Genomic DNA, 27797 nt, shown 5'->3' on the forward strand with positions numbered 1-27797 from the left:
TTGATTCCAAAAGAAGTCATTTGAGTTGAAAGGAATTGAGTGATATTTATGTGTTAAACGAGGTGTTAATATGTTTAGTCATTTTTAATCTTGCATGAGTTTAACGTCAGTTCATTATTCACCTTTATTCTATTGAGTTCTGTTGATTATTTGTTATATGTTTCAATGTAGAAAGTGAATATTCAGAATTTAATTGACGAATCTCTTAAGTGCGTTCATCGTCGACCATTTGCGACGAGACGATTCATTGTTGCATCGTCGACGTGTGTTTATTACATTTCGCGATGTAACGTTGCGTGTTTCACGTAACATCGACTCTACTCGTGCCCTGGTTTTATTTAAGCATCTCGCGAGACGAGATTACGCGTTGATGCCCCGAATATTATCCCCTGTTCGCTTAATAGTTCCGCGCACATGTAAAATTTGCCATCCGGCCTGATCCAGGCTTAGCTCCTCGGTATTTAGTTAATCCCTGGATGAAATGGAATCCTTCGTTGATCGAGGAACAAACGTGGAACACCGGAATTCGTGATGTAAGCGTCGGGGAGCCGACACCGGGTCACTTTCGACCCATAATTTTTATTATCAATATTCAATAATCTAGAGTAGCTAGAAGCATATTAAAATGTACGAATATTTCAAAAATACATTATAAAATATTACTCTAAAACCTAAATATTAAATAACTAAATAGAAAAATAAATATTCAATAACTAAAAACTAAATTCAATAATCCAGAGTAACTAGACACATATTAAAATGTATGAATATTTCAAAAATATATTATAAAACATTACTTTAAAACTTACATTATCAATACGTTAAATTAAATATATCGGACTCGCTCTCTGAATAAACTATTTATAACGGGAAATTCGAGGAAAAAGAAAGGATGTCTCACGACCGTTGCATCATCGGATGAGTCCGACAATAAGAACCGTAGTTCCCCGTTCGGCGAACGGAAACACAAGAATGTCCCTCTAACCACATCATTTACCATTTCCTCGACGCCACCCCTCACACCCACCTAGAGTCAACGCACAGTTCCATTACTTCCTAACTGGCTTCCTGTTCGCAAATGGAATAAATCCTTTTATCCGAGTCCCCGTTTTCGAACGCAGCTCGATCCGTTGCTCTTCATCATCTCGTACTCCGGTTTTGCGCGCAGTTCCGCTCTGCTGGCTCATATTTTCCATTTCGTTCTTGAATTTCGACCAGAATTCGAACAAATCACGCGTAAATTTACTTTCCTCGTCATCCACAACCTTCCTCTTTCCAAAAGCAAATTAATCCAATTCAATCATTCATTAAATTCATATTTATATAACAAAAGAACAGTGGAACCCAGATTGACTCCGAAATTTCCACATAAAACCCCAGAAACCGTATTCATTAACACGTCAATTGACTTACAGTCACTTTTATTACCACGTCGGTTGATTTACAGTCCAGTTCCCCTAAATCCCACTTCCCAGTGCCACTATCATCCTAACATCCCAGAAGAAACATCAACCATCCCAAAAGACATTCCCACACGATACCCCAAAACTTCTAGAATGACTTCTTCAAATCACTTCCAAAACTTCCAAATGACTCGAAGACAATTATACCTCGTCAGTCTTCCCAGAAAAATATCCAACATAAACACAACCAAATAATCAACAATCATTTCCTCGCCTCCACAAAATACAAAACGACACGAAACGCTTTCGTCACAATCAACGCAAATCATCGAACCCTCAATCCTCAATCCTCAGTCCACGAGGACTCACCGGAACCTGCCCTCTCAGAAAAATATCCAACATAAACACAACCAAATAATTACCAATCATTTCCTCACCTCCACCACAAAATGCAAAACGACACGAAACGCTTTCGTTACAATCAACGCAAATCATCAAACCCTCAATCCTCAATCCACGAGGACTCACCGGAACCCGTCACCCGTCACCCAACGAATCGCAAGACGCTCCGCTTGCCCCCTTTTAAACAAAACCACCCCGGGCCAGCTGAACATTCTCAGATCTAACGAGTTCACGCCGGTTAACAAGTTCCGTCGATCGGGGGGTGGTTCCTCCGGCGCGGGGGAACAATGGCCGCGCGCTTAGCCGCACGGTAAACAACGTGTCGGATAGCAATGGTGTCTGGCCCGGAAGCCGGAGACGCGAAATCGAATTAAGCCGGTCCGTGTGAACGAAGCTTAAGGGCGCGCACCGCCGGTACACGTGATCGTTCGTCGGTGTGCGTTCGTCGGCGGCGGGGTGGGGTGGACGTTGCGTGCGCGCGGTCTCAGACGGGCGCGGCCCGTGACGGTGGTCGATGAGAGAACCGAAGGGGTTGCCAGGGCAACACCCACACCCCCGTCGCTCTCTGCGGCGCGCACCGGGAGCGGCGGCAGCATCCCCCGTAGATTTTCGTCGTCTCAACTTTCCGAACGGTACAGCGCGCGGAGCGAAAGAGACGGGAGGAGGGGCCGGGGGGTGGGGCGAGGGTGGGCGGGGGGTGGGGCGGTCTGCCAGGGGGCGATGTAGTTAGCTTCGAGTGTAACCTGTTGAGCCGTATTGATCCCGACGCTTCCCTCTCCCGACGCGCCACCCCCTTGCAGCCGCCTTCTTCTTCTGAGGACACGGGGAAAGGTGGGAAGGAGGAGCAGGAGGTGGAGTGAGGAGGCGGGAGGAGGAGGAAGGTACATCCGCTTCTTCATCGAACGTGCAAGCCGGGGATGATTCCACGGGGTTGTTACCGCGGGGCAGTAACCTTCGGTGCAACCGTAATTGCTTGATTCTGCGGCTAATGGACGTCGATTCGGTGACGCGTTTTTTGGGCGGACTTTGGGCGGGGTCTCGCCAACGATGATTTTGACGGTCGAGCGGTGCGTTGCTCGATGGTGACTGACGGTTTTCGATGAAATTATTGGAATATACGGGGTGATCAGGGTGGAAGGGACATGTTTGATGTGTTGAATGTTGCGGTCAACGGTGATCTTGATTGAAGAGGATCAGTGGAATTTGGTTGGAGGATGATTGTTTAGGGACTTTTGTATATTGACACTCGAGGAGCCTTATAGTCGCCAACTGATCGCAGCGAATTTATGAAATTTTTAATTCATTAAACCTTGTAATGTATCAACATAAAACATCGAAGTAAAGTTCTGTCTCTTAATTTGTACTTGGAATGGAAGAAATATGGTATTAAATCATTTGATTGAGTTGCATTGTTATTATTGCAAGTTCATCTGGTTGAATGTCACCACATTAGTTAGCATTATTTATAATATAGAAATGTTTTCAAATAATCATCGTTTAATTGAGTGAACTATAGTAATTCGATTTGGTTGGGGGTCACCGGTGACTCCATGGCATTCAACGTTCAGTCAGAAAGTAATGAATATGTTTAAGGAAAAATATTGTTGAGTGCGAAGGGTTAAGTAATATTATTTAATGCAGTTATTCAACGTGTTAATGACGTAAGTTGATAATAGTTATCAAATGTTGTAACACTAAATAATTAATAATTGTTCCTGAAAATGACTGTTCCTGAAATGCTTAAGATTTTGGTTAACGTGTTAACACGTTAACAGTTGGTCACATATGTGGATTTACCAGAATGCTGGATGATAATTACGCGGGGGAACTGATGTCAAATCGAAATATCCGATCGCACGGGTAACTGGATAATAGCGTAACTCGAGAACTATGATACCAGAGCATTAGCAACCAATTCTAATACCGTTTGCCTTTGTTACGAAAGGACAGGTGATATTATACGGAACGCTGAAAATTCTGGCGGTCGGTTATGGTTTAACACCAGAACTACCGTACCAGTCAACATGACTGGTTTCAGTTTTTCTGTTTCGAATTTTGTAGAATTTTGTAGAATTTTGTAGTTATTAAGAAGAATCTTGATTTCTTAATTTCTGGTTAACGAAGAAAACTGCTTCGAGTACATGAGAGTTCCGATGAATGTTTAAGTGGCAGTCAAACTGTTAAAAGCATCAAGAAGAAACTCGAGCGCGCAAAAGTGAATGCAAACTAACGGCAAATAGGAGAGTTTATAATTTTTCTGTATCAAATCATCACAGAGGGTTAAACGTCGTCAAACTAAACCAACAATGTATCTACACAACCAAATCGCCTCTGCTCTGCTCGACATTTTTCCATAAACTGCAATCGTGCTTCAGTCTCCTTAGAAGCATCAAGAAAGAACTCGAGCGCGCAAAAGTGAATGCAAACTAACGCCAGCGGAATGCGCGTTCTCTGTCTTGCCCCTCGCGAAACGCTTCGTTGCTCCTCGGAATGGACTAGACGTAGGAGACAATTCGTTTCCGAGGAACAATATCGTCGTCGGTAAAGCCCCGCCGCCCGCGATGGAAACCGCACTTTTCTCCACTGTCACGGGTATATATCATTCCTCGAGAGGAGTGGAGGACACGCTGTACTTTCCCCTCTTCCTCCCTCCCTCCCTCCCTCCCTCTTCCATCCAGCCGGGATCGGCCAGTCTCGGCACGTACGCCGGGAAAGCTGGAAAAAGCACTTGACTTGAAAAATTGCATTTCCTGATCACGTCGTACTTTCCCCGTTTCCTTCGATCCCTGCCTCCCCGTGACACCACCCGCCAGCTCATATTTTCCCTTTCACCATCCCGGAGATGTATACCGGGTGTATCTGTGTATATAGGGTGGTCGCGAATAATTTCGACCGGTTTCTTCGTAAACGGGAAATATTAGGGAGATCAAGATGGGAATGTTGTAGGATGTTTTATTAGGAATGTGATAGGGTATTTGAAGTTTTGTTTTGTATTTTTGACCCTTTCACCTTGGGAGGGTTAATATTTAACGTTTTTATTTAGCGTTTGACGTTTAGGAAGAAAGTGATGGTATAAAATTATTGGTGGTACCTTTGTATAGTGGATAAGTGTGTTTGACTTTGGTTGGCTGTTTTTAGTTTGCTGTAGTTGACTTTTGGTGGCTATGGTTTTAGGTTAGCTATAGTTAAATTTTAGTTAGCTATAGTTTTAGATTAGCTATAGTTAACTCTTAGCTATAGTTTTCAGTTAGCTATAGTTTTAGGTTAGCTATAGTTAACTCTTGGCTATAGTTTTCAGTTAGCTATAGTTAACTCTTAGCTACAGTTTTCAGTTAGCTATAGTTTTAAATTAACTATAGTCAAATTTTAGTTAGAAACAACAACTTTTAGTTAACTATAGTTTTTAGTTAGCTATAGTTAACATTCAGTTACCTATAGTTTTCAGTTAACTGTAGTTAACATTAAGTTAACTACAGTTCTCAGTTAACCGTAGTTAACTTTCAGTCAACGTTTTTACGTGTACACACGGAGGGAGCCTTGTGTTACACTAATCCGACTATCGGAACGGTTCGTAAATCCGTGCCGTATTTCCTCGTTTCCTCGCAAGCGGCTGGGGGAAGTCCCTAATATTCGCCGGCGGTAAATGAACACGCGGCCTGAATGATACTTGCCGGCCACGCGTGGCTGCAACGTGTCTTTCGCGGCACGGTTCTTTTCGGCCTCCTGTTAAGCGTCATTGAGTTGAGAATTCTCGTTCGTCACGCATTCCAGCGGAGCAACCACGTGTCGGCAGATGATTGTTAGTTGTTTCTAACGATAATTGGATGAATTATGGAATTCAAAAATTCCTTTAATTCTCTGCGCAAGATGGAAGTAGCTTAGGCGTACCGTATCCGTGAAAATGCTGACCTGCAAAGTAACTTCTCATAATTTTCTCGTGTTAATCATCACTTCTTGCTTTAGTAATTATCAAAACTAACAGATCTTCGTTATAACTATCTTTATAACTATCTTCATTTTAACTATCTTTAAGTCGAACTTTTTGAAATTTTCCTATGTGAACTTCAACGGTGCTATTGAGATTTCTATTGATTTGGAATTCAGTTTGCCTGTTGCTGAATCAATTTCTGCAATAATTTCTCAGGGAAATTTAGAAAACTTAGAAAATTTAATTTTAAAAATTTAATTTTAGAAAATTTAAAAACTAAAAATTTGGAAATTTATATATATTAATATATATCAAATATATTCAACCATATCGCGATCCACCCTTACGGATTATATGTCTTTGTTGACAAACAACATCCAATACCAATTCTCCCCCAATATCTCACAACAACTCCCAACGCTATTCAACATTCAACCACATCCACCCTCACTCGAATCGCCGCGAAACTTCGACTCGAATGACGAACGCGCGCATTGCTCATAATTTCAAATTACTCGATCCGCATGCAAACACGCGTTTCCCAGATAGCGGACGCCCTCGCGGGGCCCTTTTATGACGCACAATTTAGAGCGGCTTCTTAACATTCTGGCCCCGGCCTGCTCTCTTTCCCTTCTCGCTACCTCTTTCTTCCCCGCCTCGTCGTTTCCTTTTTTTTATCCCTCCCTGAAATTCTTGTGCCTCTTCCCCAAGCCTCTCTCTCTCTCTCTCTCCCTCCCTTTCTCTTTCTCTCTTTCTCTGCCATGTTCGGGCTTGGCTCCTCCAGCAGGCCTCCTCGGGGATTGGTCATGTTATTGGGTATCGAATTCTCGACAACGGTCGAAGGCAGACAGAAGAGCGGTCAGCTCTCGATTCCTGGAAATAATGAATGCCGCTTCTGTTGAAAATCTCCGGCCGTTTCGCTCAATTTTTACTCCACTTGACAAGCGTGCGCCCGCCGCTTTATAACTCTCTCGTTTCCTGCCGGACGGAAAACAGTCGCCCTTAACCCTTAGCTCTCCTGCGTCGAGTCAAACTTCGACGTTCTATTTTATCGCGACAGTTTTTTCTATGTTTATCTGTAGTATTTTAGTAACATTTCAATGACTCGTTTGTCGTTGGAATCTTTGTATTACGCTGTTATCAACTTAGCTGCGTTAACCCTTGCGTTTAACCCTTTGCACTCGGGAGACTCTCACCACTCGATTTGACGCAAACTATGAAGTCTGATGTTTAATGAACTTTGCATGATGCATTGGTACGTGAAATATTGGAATAAAGTAGCTTTGTTCCTCAGTTCTTCGCTGGAAATATTTGAACATTTTCTAACTAAAGAGAAACTGAACTCTAAGAGAAATCGCAAAAAGAAAATTGAGGAACGAAGCTGTCTTGTTTCAATATTTCTCAAATCGATGCGTTGCACAAGGTATAATATTAAATATCGATCAAGCGGCCCGAACCGTGATTTGTCATTACTTTTCTATACTCGGAACAAATGATGGCTATAACCATCGTTTGCGGTAATGGGTTGAAAAAAAATTTTAATAGATACAATAATATAGACACGTTTTAAATAATAACTTTATTACAAAATAAACTTCACTGAATTTGTACTGTTACGCTACGAGGTGTATTCATTCGTAGATATTATAGTAAGAACATCAATTTCTTATTACAAATTTCGACGCCTTCGAAGTTTCGAATCATTTAATCAGGATGTATCCGTGGCAAACGGCTAATGCTCGCTGTGACCATAAACCAACCCGTCGCGAGGGGCACGAATCTATTAGCGATGTCCTGGACTCAAGACCACACACGAGTCCGAGTTACCTGACTGCCAAGTGGAATTTATGGGATCCTATGGTTAACCGTCGATGATCGCTAATACGAAGATTCATTGAAATTTAACCGGTTAACTGTGTTCGATACTCGTCATGGAGAAGTTGCAGGATTTTGTATCGCGACGAGTATACTCGTCATAAAAAGCAGTGACCATTGGCTATTTAAATTGTAATTTCTGTGAAAAACCAATGGTCACTACTTTTATTAGAATATTAAATCATTCGTTTGAATTGCGTCATTATTAATGCACATTTAGCCGAACATCACCACATTAGGTAGCATTATTTATAATATAGAAATATTTTTAAATAATCGCCGTTTAATCGATTGAATTACAATAATTCGATTTGGTTGGGGGTCACCATCTGTCCCTTAGAAATATTTTGTCACAAAAATTAACGTATACCACATGTGACCCCATGGCACACAACGTGTTAAGGAAACGTGATAATAATTATATATTCATCAGCCTAGAACATATTACAATAAACGCTTTATCCTATGCAAAAGAAGATCAGGTCATCCCCTAGATTCGCTTCAGCGGCCAAGGGACAAAATCCAGGCAAACGTTGACCTTGAAGATCGAGGATCAAAGCGAGCCTCGTTCCTTAAAAATATTTGTTACAAAAATTAACGTGTTAAGAAAGCATGATAATAACTATATAATTCATCAACCTAGAACGTACTATAACAAACGCCTTACCTATGGAAAGATCAGGTCATCCCCTAGATTCGCTTCAGCGGTCAAGGTTCAAGATCCATGCAAACGTTGACCTTGAAGATCGAGGATCAAAGCGAGCCCCGTTATTCCGAGCCCCGTCCGGCAGGATATTCATTATGGTTCCTCGTTTTAGGGTCAAGCGGTGGTCCAGCTGGCGAAAACAGTGAACGACGTGACGATCTTCGGTGTGTGCAGTAAATCGAAACACGAGTCCCTGAAGGCGACCGGTACCATCGACCATATCCTCGAGCGGGGCACAGACTACAGCAGCGAGGTCAGAAAGTACGTAACGAACTTTGATCGATCATCGTCGTCTAACTCGGATCCACGACTCCTAGACCGCGTCTACTTAATTTTTATTCCGTTGCAGGATCTCCCCGGAGGGCGTGGACGTGGTACTCGATTGCCTGTGCGGCGAGGAGTGCAACAAGGGCTACGCATTGCTGAAGCCTATGGGGAAATACATCCTTTACGGGTCCAGCAACGTGGTCACCGGAGAAATGAAGAGCTTCTTCTCGGCGGCGCGATCAGTACGTGATTCAATCAGCAATCGTGTTTTACTCTTTCGAGCACCTTGGATGTTCATTAGAATTAGAAGTTGATTTCAGTAGTAGGCTGTTTATTAGAATTAGAAGTTAATTTCAGTAGTAGGCTGTTTGTTAGAATTAGAAGTTGATTTTAGTAGTAAGCTGTTTCTTAGAATTAGAAGTTGATTTTAGTAGTAGGCTGTTTGTTAGAATTAGAAGTTGATTTTAGTAGTAAGCTGTTTTTTACAATTAGAAGTTGATTTTAGTAGTAGGCTGTTTGTTAACACTAGGTTTACGGGCATTTATTGTACAGTTTATTCTATTGTTCCTGGGGAAGTTGATATTCGTTCATTTAGATTTTGGAAATTGTAGATGTAGAAACATTTACCAAATAATGTTTATAAAATTTAATCTGCGTCGATTTGACGCGTTCCGTAAACCTAGTGTTAATGACTGTTGTTAGTTGTATATTTAACCATTTGCACTCGGATGTCGTCATCTCGATAAGATGGAATATATTTGGAAGACTAACTCACGAACAAATGATTTAATTAGTTGAATAGAAGTTTCCTCTTCTATTAATTAAGCAATTGATATGTAATTTAGCTTTATCCCTTAACAGTCGTATGTTGAGTCAGACTCGACATTCTATTTTATTGCTCTACCTGTTTTAACAATTTTTTCTATATTTATTTAGATTATCACAATTGTACCACTTCAAGATAACATTTCAATGACTCCCAAATATTCTTGAATAAATAGAGCGCCATATTAAGCTGTAATTGAATGAACTAAACTGACAGACTAAAAATCCTGCATTATCGCGAGGCCGGCGCGCAATGTGTTAACACGTTGACCGGCACGGTGGTTGTCGTTAATAATTTTAGTATCGCTAACAACGCTCGTTTTACAGTGGTGGCAAGTGGACAAAGTGTCTCCCATAAAGCTGTTCGAGGAGAACAAAACGTTGTCCGGGCTGAACCTCCGCCACCTGATGTACAAACACGGCAGCCAGGAGTTCGTGCGGCAGTCGGTGGAACGGGTGTTCACCATGTGGGGCGAAGGTAAGATCAAGCCGGTAATAGATTCGACGTGGGCATTGGAGGACGTGCCGGAAGCCATGCAGAAGATGCACGACCGCAAGAACATCGGTAAGATCGTGTTGGACCCGAGCCTCGAGCCGAAACCGAAACCGGCGACGCCGGCCAAGGGAAAAGCGAAAGACAAGAAGGCGGCCAGCCAGGACGAGAAGAAAGCGTCGAGCGTGGAATCGGAGGAGGGAGAGAAGAAGAAAGAACCAGAATTGACCAACGGGACATCCGAAGACAAATCTGATAGCGGTAAATAATCAACAGAATTCGTGTTTTGTATCGCTTCTGTGAATTGAACGGAATCGGCACATTCAGGGGGACGGTCGTTCCGTGGGGGAACATGAAATTTTTATAGGTGGCCCTCCTATAGCATCCTACACGGTTTTGTTCTGACACCATGAGATAGATTGTGGAAACCTTTGTATTACACTGTATTTCTGCAGCAATAGATAATATGATTTTTATTTGATATATTTAGAAACTTAATTTACTTAGAATAATGATGGGAAAAGTGATGAGGTATAACACGGTTTTGCTTAGGATGATAGGAAAATTGAGAAAATCCTTGTATAACACTGTACTTCTGCAGCAGTAGATAATATGATTTTTGTTTTATATTTTTAAAAACTAAATTATCTTAGAATAATGATGGGAAAAGTGATGAGACCTATCTATGGTGTTATAGGAGGGTCACCTGTATTTATGGCATATAATTATATATTATATGTTTACATAGCACATAATGGAATTTAGTAATATTTAGTTGGGAATAGTTTTAGAGAACTGTATCCTGAATGTGTTGAGATATGAAGAAATGTGTTGGATAATAGATGGGATGTATCATTCTCGATTGACTATTCCTCTATTTCTTTTTAGATTCGAAAGAGAAAGAATCGAGCTGAATTAGCGGCGCTAGCTAATTCTATCACGCGTATATATATACATATAAATATATATATATATATATATATATAAGAAAAGCAAAACTGATATCCCACGAAGATCAAGAATTTCCAGATAAATATTACTTCATTAATTAAATGGTCAACAGCTTTGTTGCTGCACGAGGTAACTGAAAACGTTTGATCCAATTGAAATCGAGCAGCAATTTCCGCAGAAACGCACGCAGATGCTTGAACTTCAAATTCTTCGCGCGTGGAAGAAGGGCAACAAAGAAGAATCGAGCTTCAAGAATTTGCCTGATGATTTTGTTGAAGATGGTCTAGCTCTCGGTCGTTTGAGTCAGTAAAAAAAAAAAGCAGGGCTCGTTTCACCGGGAATCATCTGCATGACTCTGTTCTCCCTCCCGTCTGTTTTTGCGCTGAGAGTTCGAGAGGATTACGAGTGAAAGTGGTGCACAGAAGAAAAGGAAAAAAATTGAAAAAAAAACAGAAGAAGAAATTAAAGAGAGAGGAAGAAAAAAAAAGGTAAACAATCAGCCTCTACGATCAAGAGGAAAACAAACGACAAGCAAATACAAATATCAATTTCGACGCGGTCCACAGTAGTTTGCAGAATATAAAAGAACTATTATTTTTATTTTTACACACTGACCAAAATGAAAATTGATTTCACGTAAGAGTAAAATAATTGTTGGACGCCGGATTCGTTGGACAGGCCTGGACAAAACGATCGACAAATTGCTCTCTTTTCTAACGACGTGTCTTTTCGATGCTTTTCTATTTTTTAATCTATCCGACAATTCGTACTTATCGCAAAAACATTTACAGGAAAAATAATGAAAACAAAGACCGCCCAACGGTTCTGCGGTGGCCAACAAAATCGCTACTTTTATCTACTCGCATCGACTACTATTCTACTGCGATACATATACATATATATCCAACAACATTTTACACTATTATAATAGTACCATTTATTGTAATTTAATAGAGTATGGTAATCTAATTGAGCCTCGATGGTGGGAATCGCTTGAAACGGTTGGAACGCCCACCTAAAAAGCTCTAATGAAAAAGTGACTGTGTGTTTTTTATATGTATGCCTACTTTTTACTGACAACGTTTTTATTCCAATATTTTTATTATCCTAGTATTGTTGCGAGACGATGCTTTTACAGCTTGAACGTTTTTTTCTTTCTTTTTTTTAAACAACGGATCAGTATCACTGTTATTCAAAGTGCATTCGTTTCTTTTTATATTTGATAAAAATCAATGTACCAACTGCCTGGTCCCGCTTAAACAAACAAGCAGGCATTTAGAAACGAAAAGTGTCGACAACTTTAGCAACGATTCACCAACGATACGCGTCTGTTACGATGACTCGATTCATTCATGAATTTTCATTGGGAAACAGCCAGCCTAGTTCTTTGACATTCTAGTAATTCTATTTCTCTTGGCGAACGTTCGTTTAAAACAATTCTATTTTCGAACTTGTCGCGGAATAAAAGAATCTCTGATTTCGTAACGAGTACTGTTTAACGATTAACGAAGACAATGAGTTTCTCTGTCGAACCGAGTACATGTATTTTCAAACGTTTATACACGGCAAACCATTTTATAATCGACCTTTATATCATACGATCTATTGACGAGTGGAGATTTGAACGACTGCATGTGAGAGGTTACACGTTAGCGCAATTGGTTTGTTGAATCAGAACGAACGGATGTTCGAATGTTGAAAGCGACAAAGATGAAATATCTCGTCTCGTCGGAGATGCTGGGAGTACTCGAGATTGTACCTCGAGCGACAAAAAAATATTTAAAAAATAAAAGAAGAAGAGGAAGAGGAAGAAGAGGAAGAGGAAACGAATTGAAAAATAGCTCCGGAATAGAGCGCGTTGATGCAGAGTTGAAATGCATATCTCTCTGAAACGATTGGAACAATTTTTATGTAGCTCGATTCTGTTAGAATTTGATACTAGCTCTGTATTACCAATATTATCTATATTATAAAGAATAAAAAAAAAAGATCACTTTTAAGCTAGAGAAGTTGCGGACGAGGGGGAGCTATACATATTATATATATAAATATAAATATAAATAAATGAGTAAATAATTAAAGTAAGCCGATGACGCGCACTCTTCCGCGGCTCGTTGTTGTCGACGTGACGAAAAAATGATGTAAGAACTATTAAGAATTATTGACTATTACTAATACTACTGCCGTATCGAATCTCTCAGTCCAACGGGTGCGTGAGTGCTCGTATAACTCATAAAGAACATATATATCAGTCTGCTAACGGGAAGATGAGACAAAGACAACAAAAAAAGATGAAGATGATGAAGATGAAGTTGAAGAATGGAATAGATAAAAGCGGAGAAAAATGGTTGAATGTGGATCTGCATATTTTAAGACATCTTTTGAACACTTGTGAGAGAGAGAGAGAGAAAGAGAGAGAGTAACTGATTCCGATATAAACAGTTAAGTTGAACACGACGATAAAATAATCCTCCACGCGAGAGAACATGGTACACACTTTTATTCACATACCTGCGACGATACACATCATACTGTATATTTTATGTAAGGCTTTAAATGTTTCATCAAATAACTCTATTATATTATAATATATCTATATATTTGTATCGATCGTTTTCCCTATCCTGGATCATTCGTTTAGGTTCGAAGATAGTTGTACGGTAATTGTAATCAATATCCGGCTCACCAACAGCTTTATAGCATTTTTTGAATCAGCCTTGGTCGCCAGTGGATCCTTCTAGAATGACCGTTACTATTTCCAGATTATATTTCTCATATCAGATACAGATCACAGGGTGTTCATGATGTTATTGCTCGCTTCTTGGTAATCGATCTTGGAAATCACTGATTGAGAGCTTTCGCAGAGAAAGTAATGGATTGAATGTTCAGTAGCTGTGATTTTCTCTGCGGGTAATACTGTTATTCTTACAGAAAGAATAGTTTCTTCGAGCCCAATGTCTGCCAGTGGTTTGCAAGAGTAATCTTAGCAATATGAACATTCTGCGTACATGATTTGGAGTATTAATTGGTATTCTCTGTATTGTAACAATGGAAATAGACAATGTAACTGCGAACAAGGCTGCTTTGAAACTTCATGTAATCGCCAGGCCTAGCAAATCATTACAACATAATTGAATAACCCCTATGGAAATCAGCTGGCCGGTTGTTAATTACAAAACATTGTTTTCGAACCTCTACCCTTGAACCTTATTCAGAGTTATTCCAGCACCGTTTATTGTACTGATCACCGTATCTTTCTGGAACTTTACAACTTGCTTTCTGCCTTTGCGAACCAGAATAAGGCTGAAGATTTTCAGTACTTACCTGTTGAGTTGCTTAGGGGTACGAGTCCAAACAAGATCCAAGTGGTAGAGTTCTGAGGATTAGTTGATTTATTTACAACAGAACACGTCATGCGTTTGGCTCAGAAATGTGCATTCAAGAGACATCATCCACGTGTTACACGATGCAAATATAAAGAATCTCACACGGTTCACCTCTGATGAAAAACTGCCATGAACAACTGATTGTCGCATACGGGTCCTTAACCACCATTCAAATGCATTTGCACTCTACATGGAACACACACAACAAACGAAAAAGGAAAGTGACACATTTCTGTGCTTTTTTTTTGTAAATTACAACTGTTCTGATGCAATCTAACAAACAAAGGAAAAAAGAAAAAAAAACAAGGATTCACCGATAATAGGACCAATAAAGTCATTCCGTATTTTTTTACCTTTTTACGTTTTTTCGTTCGTCGAGACCTACATCGTGGGAGAACAGGACGTAATAGTTTCGCAACGTGATACATCATATAATTATGTGTAAAATTGTAAAATTCGTCTTGGAGGTCCGGGCGAAAGGCCATCTGTTTTCTTTAAATATAAACAAATTCTTTTGAGCCCTCGAAGGTCGCTCGTGAAGGAAAACAAAAACATTTTTCGCCCGCTCTCCAAAAGCTCGATATATAGATTGTATTTTTGGCTTATTATTGTAAGACTGACTATGTTGCTATATTAAAGATTGCTTCGAAAATATCCTGCGTTCGTATTTCTTCGTTTCCATGTCTCCCCATAATTCACCCCATATTCCCTTCAATATTTTCTTCGGTTTTGTAAATTAAAAAAATTTTTTTAATTTCTAGTTGGATAATTTTGGACAGTTGAACGATACAAGGCAGATGAAATATTCTTTTATTATTTATTCGTATAAAGGTTATAAAACATAAAAATATATTTAATACACGTTAATCGCTGTTTCCTCTTCGCTAGTTGAAACATTCGGACGGATTGGCTCGAGCAGGAAACAGCTCTTTACAAGGGTTAAATTCATGAATAATTTAACATGCAAATAAGTATGTCCCTTTCGAATAAAAATATATTCATAATTGATATTATGAATCGTTCAGTAATAAAAGAAAACTCGTTGCTATATGCGTTTGCGAATGAACGAGATATTAATAATAAATGATATTATTTATTATAAAGCAGACTTTTTTTATGGACGGTATTATTAATGTTATGTGTACTGTGATATTTGTACCAATGAGTTTCTCATTGTTTTTGTTTAGATCCATATTTATGTCTATGGCGTTTTTAGTAAATTAAAAACTGGAATGATATATTTTGCATCTTCTATGAACAAATGGTTGATTACCTATTGGTACAATTTTAGATATGCAACCAAGTAATTTATTGCTTTTATGATGATAAACTGGAATATTTTCTTGGTACTTGATCATGAATAATCATGTTGTAAGTCTTCCAAATATCACTCACATAACACTCGCTAGATCTTACTTATCAGCTAATATTATAATATAATAAGTGCTATAATACTAAAAATAGATCTTTGATGGTCAAACAGGCAAAAGTAACTATACAAAAGAATAAAATTTCTCTTTGTAGAGGCAAAGACAATTGAACGAATGCCTCCTTAGGGAAACGTATGGTAAAACATTAATGTTCAGAGTTCTTTCTAACCTACTATTTACAGATTGCCAATAAACAGCAACTTTTCTTAATCGGAATGTATCCTTTGATTTATAAATTGACAGTGTTCGAGGAGTGTCATGAAGGCACAATTTGGGAAATCATCAATATACAGTAGGAAAATCTTAACGAACCTAAACAACCAAATGGCGCCCAACTGTTTTAGAAATATGACTTCATACAGTGAAAAGTTGCAGGAAAGTTAATGTGACGTTCATGTACAAATTATATAATCAACAGCAATAATTTCTATTGGAACGAATAATTGTTGAGAGCTACGAACTGTCGATGAAATTAAACGCGAATTATTATAAAACTGATTCAGCGAATTTGAATGGTAATATCAACTCATTACTGCTAAGAAGAGCTATAGGAGTTTTCCTTTTTGGTGTGACAGGCTTACCGCGAGAAATCTCGATTTCGACTAAGTTTCATTTGTACTTGAGATTCTTTGCCTCCTGGAACACACTGTTCTAACTATACAACCAGTTCCCGATTTCTAAAACGGCGAAAACATCTGAATAAATCCATATCCATCGACTAACAACTTTAAATTACAATAAAATATCGAATACTTTAGATAAAAGGTGTATAAAAAATATGTGTTCCAGACCCGACGGGTCGAGAGATTCTACATTTGTGCGCTAAATATAAACATTTTCGATATAACAAATAGTAAATGGACGGTACAGAAGTATTCCCTTCTCATAACTAGGCCGATCGAAAGTGCTTCAAAGATAAAAGCGGTTGGAACCATAAAAATGTCTAACACATTAATGATCTGAATTTTTTACAGATACCGGTTCCAACTTTGCACCAAAGTACTTCCACTCAGGAGTTACAAATCGTTTGTTCCCTACGAAGTTAATAATAACCATACCTTTTTACATATTTACGAACGGCGTTATGAAAACAAAAAAAAAACATGGCAATGATGAGTAAAATGCAAGGCTCGAAATATTCAATCTTATGTTCAATTTTGTAACTATCCCACGCTGAACTCCTGCGTTCGAAAGTATCTCATTACAACTACGATGGACATTACCAGCACGAAACCTGTCGGCGTGGCTAACAATGTGGCAGTGTTATAGATCGGGCAATATGGACACTGGGAGCTACCGCAGACTTCACAAATGTTCAACGTGTACGTCGGTAGAGCGTCAAATATCGTTTCGTTGAAACGTTCTGAAAGGAAAAAAAAAATGAATTGTACTGTACCATGAATGAAATAAATTAAATCAGTAGAAATGTATATACCTGGTGAATAATAGTCGTAAACTCTGATAGGAAGGTAACGCGACATGTTTGCTATTGGATACCATCTTTCTATGGTAAAGTTGACGCACGTTTCCTCCTGGTCCAGATAGTCGAAGTAGAAGAGGATTTTTTTCTCTTGGAACCTTGCTCTTTGAAGGTTCCTCACTCGTCTCGAGAGGATATATCTATCCAAGGTTTGCTGCTGGATTATGTAACCCGTTGGTATGGCCACGTCCAGCACCGCCATTCCAGAGCGCGATGACTCATTCGTGTTTATCCACCTGTAAGAGAAATACATGAGTTACAAATAGAGTTCAAGTAAATTAGACGAATACCTGAAGAACTGGTTTACCTTTGACAACTAAGGTATGATATGTGAGACTGATTCCTGCCATGGAAGTTAGCTCTGGTGACCAAATCAAATGATCTGACCGGTGGTTGAGTTTGGAATTTAGCTATGTCTACGTTGTACTGGACAGACATTTGCAGAATTGCGTAACCGGCACCTTTGGCTTGTACCTTCACCGTTCCCCAAGCTTCTGGTATCTGATAAAAGATAATTGACATTTAAGACATTGCATGTATTCTTTAGCCAGACAATTAAGATTCGAATGTCAATGGTACCTCTATCTTTTGGAGTCTAGCTAGATTTTTGTCATTAACGAATAGTGTTTTAGTTTGTCCTGGAAGAGAAGTTGCCTCTACGGTAACAGTTAACGAGCTGACATCTCTGATTCTAGATCTAACCGTATAGTCCATCAGAGCTTTCATTGCCCATGCAGTGTCTTGCGTAGAAGCCCATCCGCCATCTGTTAATCTCTGGGAATTTAGCCACTTTACTATAGGCTCTATCATTGTCTCTTGCCTTGCGACATGCACCAACAGTGCATATGCAGTAGTTTCGATATTCTCAGAGTCGTATTTGTATGGCAGACGTGGAAGTAGGAATGGTTTCTGGTTCTCCAATTTGTAAGGAGGAAGTGGCACTTGTTCTCTGCCCCAGTATGTCAAACCTCCTTCTCTCCGAGCGTGTCTGGACAAGATGCTGTAAGCTTGTCCTGCGGTGGAAGCTTTTGCCAACAACAGAGCATACGCAACTATGGCTATTTCATAAGGCTTCCCACGCTCCTCCATAAGCTTCAAGTTCCTCTCCAACCATTTGACTGCATTCGCAGCACTGACAGCAACCTGAGTACCCAAGCCCTCCGGTAAATCTTTCACAGATTGCAATGTAATGAGAACATGAGCTGTTAGACTAATATTTCTGTGTGTTATTATATCATAGTTATAATTCAGAGAGTTGTTCATTTTCCTGTCTGGCAACCATGTAACTTCATAGAAGGATCCCTCTGGAGTCTGATGCTTTAATAACCAAGACACTGCTTGAGCTATGACTTCTGGGTCTATGTACAAATAATTCTCCCATTCATAAAATCGAGCTTCCTGTAAAACACGTGCACAATAGGCTGTTAGCCAAACACTTGACGCAGACTGGTTCCAATCGCTTCTGAATGAACTGAACGATCCATCGCTGTTTATGAATGACAGTTGCCGCTGGTAACCAATGTTCATATAATAAAAGCTTTCCTTCTCTTGTGTTCTGTTACGTTGGTTAATCAGTCGCATGTACAAAGTTGTATATAAGTTAGCTGCAAAACTGAACATATTCTGTTCAGCACTGTCCATAGGGAGACCCATGAGACTGGTGGCGTTGACCGGCATGGTTGGGAAAATTGGTCCTACGACGTCTCCGACAACGCTAATGATTGCCTTATTCGATCCAAATACATAGTAACGATTTTCATCGTACGGTATGATGGGGGTTTCAGTGATATTAACGTGCATGTATTGGAATACGTAGGCACGGTTGCTAAGGTCAAGTAGAATGGACTGATGACGATACTGCGGAACGCCATCGGCTTCCACGTGCAAGCTGCGTGTAACCGAATCTCGTCCAATCACAGTTGTGGCATAAATGTGCACTTTGATGTCTCCAAGTCTGACAGGTACAATAGGCAAGTAGACGATTGCAGCATCCTGCGCGGGAATCCAAATGAAGAACTGATGCTCACCAAATGATGTGCGTGGTTTGTATGATTGTACAATGCCATTGTCTTCCACGTGAATGAATTTGTAATCCTTAGAGTCAGCCAGAACAACCACAGCTTCTATATTGTGTCGCAAATAATTGAAGACAGAGACTCGAATGCCAATCTGTTCTCCTTGTTTACTGTGAGAAGGCATTTCCACGTTGATGTAAAACGGTAGGACACCCATGTATTCAATGGCTTTCGGTAACATGCCAAATCCCAAACTTGGTGACATACCAAATGCTGTGACCATCCAATGAACTGGTCTTCGTGGCACATCTATGTTGAAGATATGCCTGCCATGGGGACCAATGTTAATGTCCTTCCATAACCATACGTTCTCATATAACCTCTGTATCCTATTGTACCGCCACTTCCTGAATTGAGCTATGTCAGTGATATTTCTATGCTCACAGGCTGCCTCATCTGTACCATCCTCACAGTCCAATATTCCATCACACTTTTTCTCCAATCTGTAACACCTTCCAGAGAGACACTCTCCATATCCTTGTGTTATGTTACAGTTATCAGGTCGTCGATAAACAAACGCATCCGTGAAAACTACTAATCCTATATAATCGAATGTTCTATTGGCATCTATACCAAATGTTGAAGACGGGTAGTAGACAACTTCATCTGGATCACCATCATGATACAGCCAGATGTGATCATGGGTACCGTTAGTCGCTTCATCGAAGTGTGCCATTTTGGTTATAACAGTAGCATATGACAACTCGTTTCCAGCTTGCATAGTGAAGAAAGACCGATCTATACCTGACAGACCAACGTATGCTCCTGGTTCTCCATAGATAGCGATCTCAACGTTTTCACCAGTCCTGGCTTTCTTGTTGTTAATGAGTATTGTGAAGTTATTACGAGAAATACCGTTCACAGAAAATGTTAAAGAATCCGCTACTACGTTAGCATATTGTCCAACGTGGTATACCAGTATAGTAGAAACAGGTGCCATCTCTGCACTGATTGGAACAGCAAATGTTTTAATGTTATGTTGCATGTCGTCCTGACCAGTTAAAAGAATAGTACCTTTGGCCATGATCAGATAATTAAAGGTATCGATATAGAAGTTCGTTTGCACATGGAAAACCATATATTCCCCAACCTTAGGCTTCTCGGTAGACGTAGAAATTTTTATGTGCTGCTGATTAGGAGATTCATGGGATAATAATAGTAATTCCGTTTGAGCTCTAAATCCTTCACCATCAGTAAAATAAGCGTAAACTTTCATGGAAGAAACATCGTTTAATATTTGTTGAGCTTGATCTGTGTTGTGTTCAAGTCCAAGCTGTTTTCTTAAATCAATTTTTGTGGACCAAATTCCTTCATTGTCCGTTGAAGGTTTTAAATACTGAGTTTCCATAGTTCTACGACCACCTGTCCTCATTTCGATATCCGCCCGAATTTCCATTACAGCTCCCATTAATTGCGTTTTTCTCAATGGGGAATTATCATGGAAGGACGCCACCAGATTCAATGAAAACGACATCGCCGGTTTGAACACCTGTGGAGTACCTCCTAAAAATCTGATCTTCGTCGTGGAATTGAAAATGCGAGCCGTGGAATATCCTGTAATGATTTCTTCCAAAAATCTTTCACCGACAGTTGCGGTAACAGTAACTTCCACTCCACTCGAAGATGGAACAAAGGTTAATAATTCTGCCATGGGATATCGAAAATGATACGTTCCGTTAAAAAATCTGAGAACAGGAGCTTTTTCATCATAGTATGATGATATTTTTAACCATGACGGATACTCTTCATCGAAGAAGAAATATCTTTCGGTAGCTTCAGAACCCGATTCCATATGAATTCTATCTAACGATCTAAAGCTTGCTTTCAGAGTCAGATTTCCTCTTACCGGTGCACCACTGGTATAATTCGCTTGGACTATGCCATGTATATATGGATCATTATCAAAGAAGAATGCTGGCATTGTGACATTGACTTCAAAACGTGTCTGATAATATTCTTCTACTTGGAAAGTCTTTTCTTCCACTTGCCCTTGTGCAATCACTTGTATGATCCATTCTCCAAAAACAGGTTGGTCAGAGAGTTGATAGGACAAGGACACTGTACCCAAATTGCTTTGTCTACTCAACCACCGCCTCATTATTCTTCTACTTGGATCCAACATGTACACGTCAATCGGATTGTTGAATGCTTTCAATTCAGTATTTATGGGTATAGTTCTAAACCTTATAGTTTCACCTTGCATGTATAATGGCTTATCTAACTGAATGAAGATTGTCATTGATCTCTGAGAAAATGTAAGTTTAGTTTCATTTAAAAACGCTTGACCACCAGTCAAACTATTGTACATCCCTTCCACTCTCAGTTTATACTCTCCCACGACGGAAGTTGGCGGCATTCTCATCATTAGGGTCTCTGGAATCCCTTCCTTCACTTCTTGATAGTCCGCTGCAATTTCCACTCCATTTCTTTGGATGGATGAGCGCACCATCATCGGCAATGGACTATGCAACACATTGACAGCCAAACGATAGATCTGACCAGGTCTGACCATTCGTGAAGCTACCACAAAGTATGTCCTACAAAAAACAATTGATCTTACACACTGCTCAACTTTGGGTTCATTGACTTAACGTCAATAATACATAACACAAATTGCTCCTGAACCTGTCCAAACTACCGAAGCAACATTGGAATCTACTGACAAGAATTTTTTCTGTCACCGATTACACAATTAGCTCTCACAGTAAATAAATCATTGGTAATACGAGGTGCATGGCTGTGATCAAAATAATGAGTCATTTAATTAACCTTGTAATAATTCCGTTCAACTTACGCCTCTTTTATTATTATGCTGTCCACACCTCCAACATTTCGTACACCGTATCCAGTTTGATCCCTGTCGTCGAAGCGATTCCAAGGAACGCGCGTCGATTCGTTCGGCTCCTGCGAGAATTGGCCGTTCCCGCAGGCGAAGGTTAACGCCAAAATCAAAATCCACATTTTCTGCAACACGCAACGATTAAACGTTCGCGACGGTCAACGAACACCGAGAACTGTCGCCGCTTCGCGCGAAACGCGATCGAAAGGGAAACGGTTTCCCCGTCGATCGCGAATAAATTCTACGGTCAACGCCCAAAATACGCGTTCACCGACACTAGCATTTCTCACCTACCTCGGCAAATTTGTTTTCCTTCCCCTTGATCAAATCCACATATCACGATCCACCGCCAGTGACATGTGTATTCGGAAAACTCGAAGAAACAATCCGCGGGGAGAAAAAGAAACAAAAATATTTATTGCTCCCGTTGAATGCACCGCAGAAAAAATTTCATGATTAAAAGGAGTGGTCGCCCTGTACACACTCCACTGTATTTGGCTCGCCACGGAAAGTGACTTATACCGCTTGCAAGCGTGCGAGAGGGAAGGAGGGAACACTATGCACGCGACATCTTCAGAGACCGCCTATGCATTAAACGAACAACTTTCGTTCAAACGGTCGATCATTTTCACCGTAAACACAAAAAATTTAACAAAAAATTTAACCCTTTGCACTCGAGTGACCGTCACCATTTGATTGGATGTAACAAAATCACAGTGGTTTATATAATACTAACACGATTATTAACAAAATAATATCCTCCTCTAATTTCGAAAGAAATTGTTTCAGCAGTTTCTACAGAACAATTTTGAAAAGTCATGACTGCTTGGCAGTTCTAGTGTCAAGTTTCGTATGCATCAATACGTGAAATATTGATATAAAATAGTTTTTTTATTAGTTCATTTCAAATAGTATCCTCTCATCAGAAAATAAAATTATTGTGAAATATGATATTTCAAATTTCAAACCCCCTTAAAAATCAAATTGCGACGGCCACGTGGGAAACACTGCACCATACAAAGTATATTAACCCTTCGCACTCGAGAGGTGACTCTACCACTTGATTTCCTACAGTGAAGCTATAAAGTTATTTAATATTATACTTCATACAACGCATCAATCTGAGAAATATATAAAAAATCACCTCTCAAGTAAGGATTAATAATCCAAACAAAAATAAATCCATCTACAAAACTTCCACATACCTTACACTACATTCCACATTCCCACATTCCAGTCTAACGTCGATTCAACACTTCTTCCCTATGCAAATATTCCCGGCGCACGAGGCGTTCGAGCAACCGGTCCGCTCGAAGAACGCGCTCTTCTCGATCAAGAATTCAGGGCGGACAGGTGTAACATCGGAGAAGCCCTTGCGTCGCGCCTTGTCCGCGTCGAATTCTCTCTCCTCGACGTCAACGGCCGGGATTTTTGGCGGGTAATTCGGGGGAACCACCTCGGGCGCGTGGCCGTCCCGTCTGGACAATTCTCTGCAAACGAACGCGAGACTGCCAACATTGAAAGGCCTCGGCGGAGTGTCCAGCTCGCTCGGCTGAAATTCCTCTCCCGGCGAGCAGAACCTGTCGCCGGCCTCCGCTGCTCTCCTGTCCTCTTCGTCCTCGTACGGCACCTTGGTGCACAGGAACTCGTTGAACGAGCCGAGGTTCTTGAAGATCATCTTCTGCCGAATGATCGAGAACGCGTTGGTCGTGTACGTGCCGAAGCAGGTCAGGCGTAGGAATACGTTTACGTATCCGGACGGCCTGTCGTCGTCGTCCACCAGGCCGAAGGTGTTGTCGATCTGGTACGACCTCGGCAGGTGTCTGTAGTCGTTGCTCATCATCGTCGCGTAGTCGCAGAGGCAGCCTGACATGGGGATCTTCGAGCTGCCGAGAGGATGCTTGATCACCTCCTCGGGACATATAAGAATCTCCTTCACTTTGTAGACGTCCAGGAGCAGAGGCTTCGCTCGCATCTTCTGCACCAGCTCCTCGGGCACCCTGCTGAACGTGTACACTTTGCCAGCGTTGAAGTAAACACTGCGGAACCTGGACTCGCGGGACGTCTCTTTGTTCCGGTCCGGTTTGGTTAGGAGAAACGCGCTTTGGAAAATTCGGAACAACGGCATGTCCGCGAATTGCATATCGACGCCCAGGCTACATGGATCGATTCCCTGCATCTTTTCGTGGTGCAGATTGACGTGGCTGACGAAGACCTCGAGAGTGTACAGTTTTTCGTCCTTCGCGGAAGTACAGTTGTTTGTAGTAGGATGATTTTGGTGAGACATTTGGGAGAGTAATGGAATGGTTGATGATGTGAGATAGAATCTGTAATTTTTGGAAGATTGGCCGGAATGGGAACAGTTCAACAGCTCGAGGAACAGTTGAATTCGTTTGGAATGTACATTTGAAATTCCCGCCTTTTTTGTAGTGTAACGGATTTTAAATGGCGGGAAGTGGAAGGGATTTTTGAGCGTTTAATGTGTAAAATGTATTTTATTTTTAAAATGTAAAAATACTTAGAAGTATTGTTCAATTCACTGCGATGATGAAATTGTTTGATACAATGGGATTTATTTATTCTCTTTTGTTAGATTGTCTATATTATTTGTAGTCAGCCTCGATTTAAGAATTGGTAGTTTATTATACATATTCTGAGGAGTAATATATACTAAAACATAATTAAATGTTGTACACGCTCTAATATTATTAATACATTAACACATATCTTATTTTTCATCACTGAGAGAATATTGCATGGCAGTGAATAGTTAAAATCTCTCAGTGATCTTCATTTATAATTATTCTTTATATTACAATTTGATTGGCATAAATTTTAACTAAAAAACACAACATGCGATGATACATGATGATACAACTGTAAATATAATGAACAAATAATAAAATTGTTTTTAAAAAATTGTACTATATTACTCTTACACGATTGTTGGTGTAAAAGTGTATGGTATTTCTTCTAAGCTCGTCAAATTTGGCTTACTCTGATTTTATATAGTCCAAAAATATAGTTAACACTTGAAACATATGTTTTGTACAAAAGAATTATTTAAAATATATGATTTTCTCTTTCCCTATTTGATCTCGACGGAGTGGAACTAAATATGTTTTTCATGTTCTCTTTCCAGTCGGACAGACGGAATTCGTCGTCTGCCAATAAATGGCTATAACCAGTCTTTGGCTTCACTGGAGTAATGTTGTAGCTGTCAGTGACATTTACCGTACTACTCATACTGTATGTCTGATAACCAGTATCCTGTACGGAATTGGAAACACTGTGCTGATCAGACATACCTAACATGGCATTTGTTTGTTGCAATATGCAGTTTTCACTAGTAAACATCTTGCAGGAGTTAGTCAAGTGATTAAACATATGTACATCGTTTTGATCCTTAGAAATAAACTCTAATATTTCAGTCTCAAAATTCTTCTCAAGATTTGTTGAGTTCATTATAGCGATATTCGCCTCAGTCAAGTGATTAGTTTCAATGTATGTAGAATTATTGTCAAGTGCTTTAACTTTGTCAAGGGATGCGTCTAGAAAATATAAAAGAATATTAAATAATGGAAGCATTTCTGCATTATGTTAAGATACACAGAGTTACCTCCATCGATATGGTAATATTTTATTATGTATTAATACCTAAAGAATGATTGTTCGTATTCTCCTTGTCATTCACATTGGTTTCATCCACGCTCATTTCTGTGGTGAAATCTAATCGAGCAACTGAACGATTTCGAGACCTTACACTTTCACAAGACATGTTATTTCTTGCTTTGTGTATAGGAGATATGTTTGGAGGAGATAAGTTGCTAAGAATAATTTCAGATGTATGGAGATGATTATCTGAATCCTACATATGTTGCAAACATATATGGTTAAAATATATGTAAACTTAAAACCCTTATAAATAATGAGAATCTTAATTTACCTTCAATGGAACTCCATCAACTAACATTCCACTTTGTGGATGACTAGAAGATAATATAAAAGAACCATTCATTCCTACAGGTGATAAATATTCAGAACTTTCTTCCTCATTTTCCGCACATTCGTCATTATTAAAGAACAACTTTCTTCTCAAAGAATTGTTGCTCGAGTTCGCATCGTCACTGTCGGAATTTTGTTCCTAAACACGAAAGAAATTGAATTTAGCAGAAAACTTATTATTATGCTTAATTGTTTCTGAACATGATCTTTTACTTGAGTGAAAGTAAAGTAAGGTTTCAAAGCTTCGGCGACATCCGGTGGTAAATTAGGCGGCAATGATAATACTGTTTGACTCCACCCTGAAAGAAGAAGATAAAAGTCAAATGGTCCAAACATACTTCTCCTTGTTTATGATAATCACCATCTTTTTTCACTTTGAAAGATGTTGTGTTCATGTCACTAGATGCTCTGGTTGGAGTATCCGTTTTGGTTTTAATTCTACTATCTTTCTTCTTCATTTCCCATGGACTTGGTATAATTTGATTCTCCTTAAAGAATTGATCGATAGCAGCTTGAGCTTTTACCTCAGTCTCTGGATCAATGCAATGTATTTGTTGCATTGGATATTCTTCTATTCTTGCCGGCTGCATCATAGCCAGTTCATCCACGCTCCATGCAAAGTCTGGAGACTGTTCAGATGGACTTTGAACCTGTATATCGCATTGACAACATTAAAACAACATTGATTTTTTTAAAACAATTACACGACTTAAATTTTTAGTAGGAAACAATTTCAGAGGAATACCTTACTGAAAACAGAGGGGCTTATCACAGACAAATGAAGTCTATTAGTTAAATCGGTTTCAAATGGGTTTCTTGCCATGAATTTTGTTAAACCAGATGGTGGAGTAATATGTTTAGGAAGTACGCTAAAACAACTTATGTTGTTCTGATATGTTGTATGCTTTGTAACTGTCTCATATTGTTTCACAGGGGTCTTATATACTATGGGACTTTTTATTGTTATGTTATCATGTTTCCTTTCGTTCTTAATGGGTGTTGTCCACTTCAGTTGCTCCATTCCAATATAGCTATAACAAAGTTACTTTCAATATATAAAAGTTGTTCAAAATTAACGAAGAAGTCAAGGGAATTTCATGATTAATGAAATTATGGAAAAATTATGATATAAATATCTTAATTATTTAATATTCTAAATATTCCATAGATAATCATGCCTCAAAGAAAAATATTTTGTTATCGTATAAATGATAACTGAAAATATTATACTTTTGATGTAATATTTTTTTATTTGTACAACGAATATATTTATTTCTTAAAAATTGAAGAAAATAAATCCCTTAATCGATAAAACGAAGATAAAACTTGCTTAGAACACTTACAATATACTGTCGTCAATGCTGCAACGTTTTCGAACAAGTCGTTCTTTCAATTTATGGTCGTTACCGCGCAAAATAGATATGGATACGTCATAGGTTCCGTCTGTTGGATTATCAGTCTTATTTCACGTGCAACAATTACACACTATAATTATTACATTCCTATAATTCAGGAATTTGTTTACAAATTTGAATTATTTGAACCAACGATTACAATCACGTGACCTTGTCACACGTCAAATGATGGAAACGAACTGGTGTCAATGCTCGAAAAGGTGGTTTGAAAATTAAGCCATCGACTTGTGACGTTTTCATTGGCTACTGAAATCAAGTTAATATAAACTTGGAACAGTTTTATAATTCATAAAAAAATGTTTATCAATAATTAAACG

General features: G+C 39.4%; 3 protein-coding genes across 3 annotated transcripts in view; 1 reads left to right on the top strand and 2 right to left on the bottom strand.

Moving 5' to 3' along the window:
• LOC116424503 (synaptic vesicle membrane protein VAT-1 homolog-like) overlaps positions 1-10879 on the top strand; it is a 52863-nt gene extending 41984 nt beyond the window's left edge. Inside the window, exons 4-7 of the mRNA XM_031970995.2 lie at positions 8427-8575; positions 8664-8823; positions 9734-10160; positions 10788-10879. Of these exons, the coding sequence (XP_031826855.1) occupies positions 8427-8575; positions 8664-8823; positions 9734-10160; positions 10788-10813 (762 nt within the window). The 3' untranslated portion in view covers positions 10814-10879. The remainder of the gene's footprint in view (positions 1-8426; positions 8576-8663; positions 8824-9733; positions 10161-10787) is intronic.
• Positions 10880-15039: 4160 nt separating this feature from the next.
• On the bottom strand, positions 15040-22616 carry Mcr (macroglobulin complement-related). The gene is made up of 6 exons (XM_031970975.2): positions 22355-22616; positions 22016-22185; positions 17726-21758; positions 17454-17647; positions 17102-17382; positions 15040-17029 (listed from the first exon to the last, which is right to left on the bottom strand). The coding sequence occupies exons 2-6, from the start codon at positions 22180-22182 to the stop codon at positions 16830-16832; spliced, it is 4875 nt and encodes a 1624-aa protein (XP_031826835.1). The 5' UTR covers positions 22183-22185; positions 22355-22616; the 3' UTR covers positions 15040-16829.
• Positions 22617-24679: 2063 nt separating this feature from the next.
• On the bottom strand, positions 24680-27672 carry bora (aurora kinase A activator-like protein bora). The gene is made up of 7 exons (XM_031970849.2): positions 27409-27672; positions 26811-27096; positions 26427-26715; positions 26279-26364; positions 26007-26204; positions 25718-25928; positions 24680-25611 (listed from the first exon to the last, which is right to left on the bottom strand). The coding sequence occupies exons 2-7, from the start codon at positions 27084-27086 to the stop codon at positions 25124-25126; spliced, it is 1548 nt and encodes a 515-aa protein (XP_031826709.2). The 5' UTR covers positions 27087-27096; positions 27409-27672; the 3' UTR covers positions 24680-25123.
• Between the last annotated feature and the right edge of the window lie 125 nt (positions 27673-27797).

This window comes from Nomia melanderi, chromosome 5 (assembly GCF_051020985.1).
Source record: "Nomia melanderi isolate GNS246 chromosome 5, iyNomMela1, whole genome shotgun sequence".
Lineage (NCBI taxonomy): Eukaryota > Metazoa > Arthropoda > Insecta > Hymenoptera > Halictidae > Nomia > Nomia melanderi.

Excerpts from the sequence above, each read along its gene's own strand:
- Mcr (XM_031970975.2), bottom strand. The coding sequence starts at position 22,182 with ATGTGGATTTTGATTTTGGCGTTAACCTTCGCCTGCGGGAACGGCCAA. Across the intron at positions 17,648-17,725 it reads CTAGACTCCAAAAGATAGAG|ATACCAGAAGCTTGGGGAAC; the intron begins GTACCATTGACA and ends ATCTTTTATCAG. Across the intron at positions 17,030-17,101 it reads TTACGACTATTATTCACCAG|AACGTTTCAACGAAACGATA; the intron begins GTATATACATTT and ends TTTTCCTTTCAG.
- bora (XM_031970849.2), bottom strand. The coding sequence starts at position 27,086 with ATGGAGCAACTGAAGTGGACAACACCCATTAAGAACGAAAGGAAACAT. Across the intron at positions 26,716-26,810 it reads GCCCCTCTGTTTTCAGTAAG|GTTCAAAGTCCATCTGAACA; the intron begins GTATTCCTCTGA and ends TGCGATATACAG. Across the intron at positions 25,929-26,006 it reads TTGATGGAGTTCCATTGAAG|GATTCAGATAATCATCTCCA; the intron begins GTAAATTAAGAT and ends CAACATATGTAG.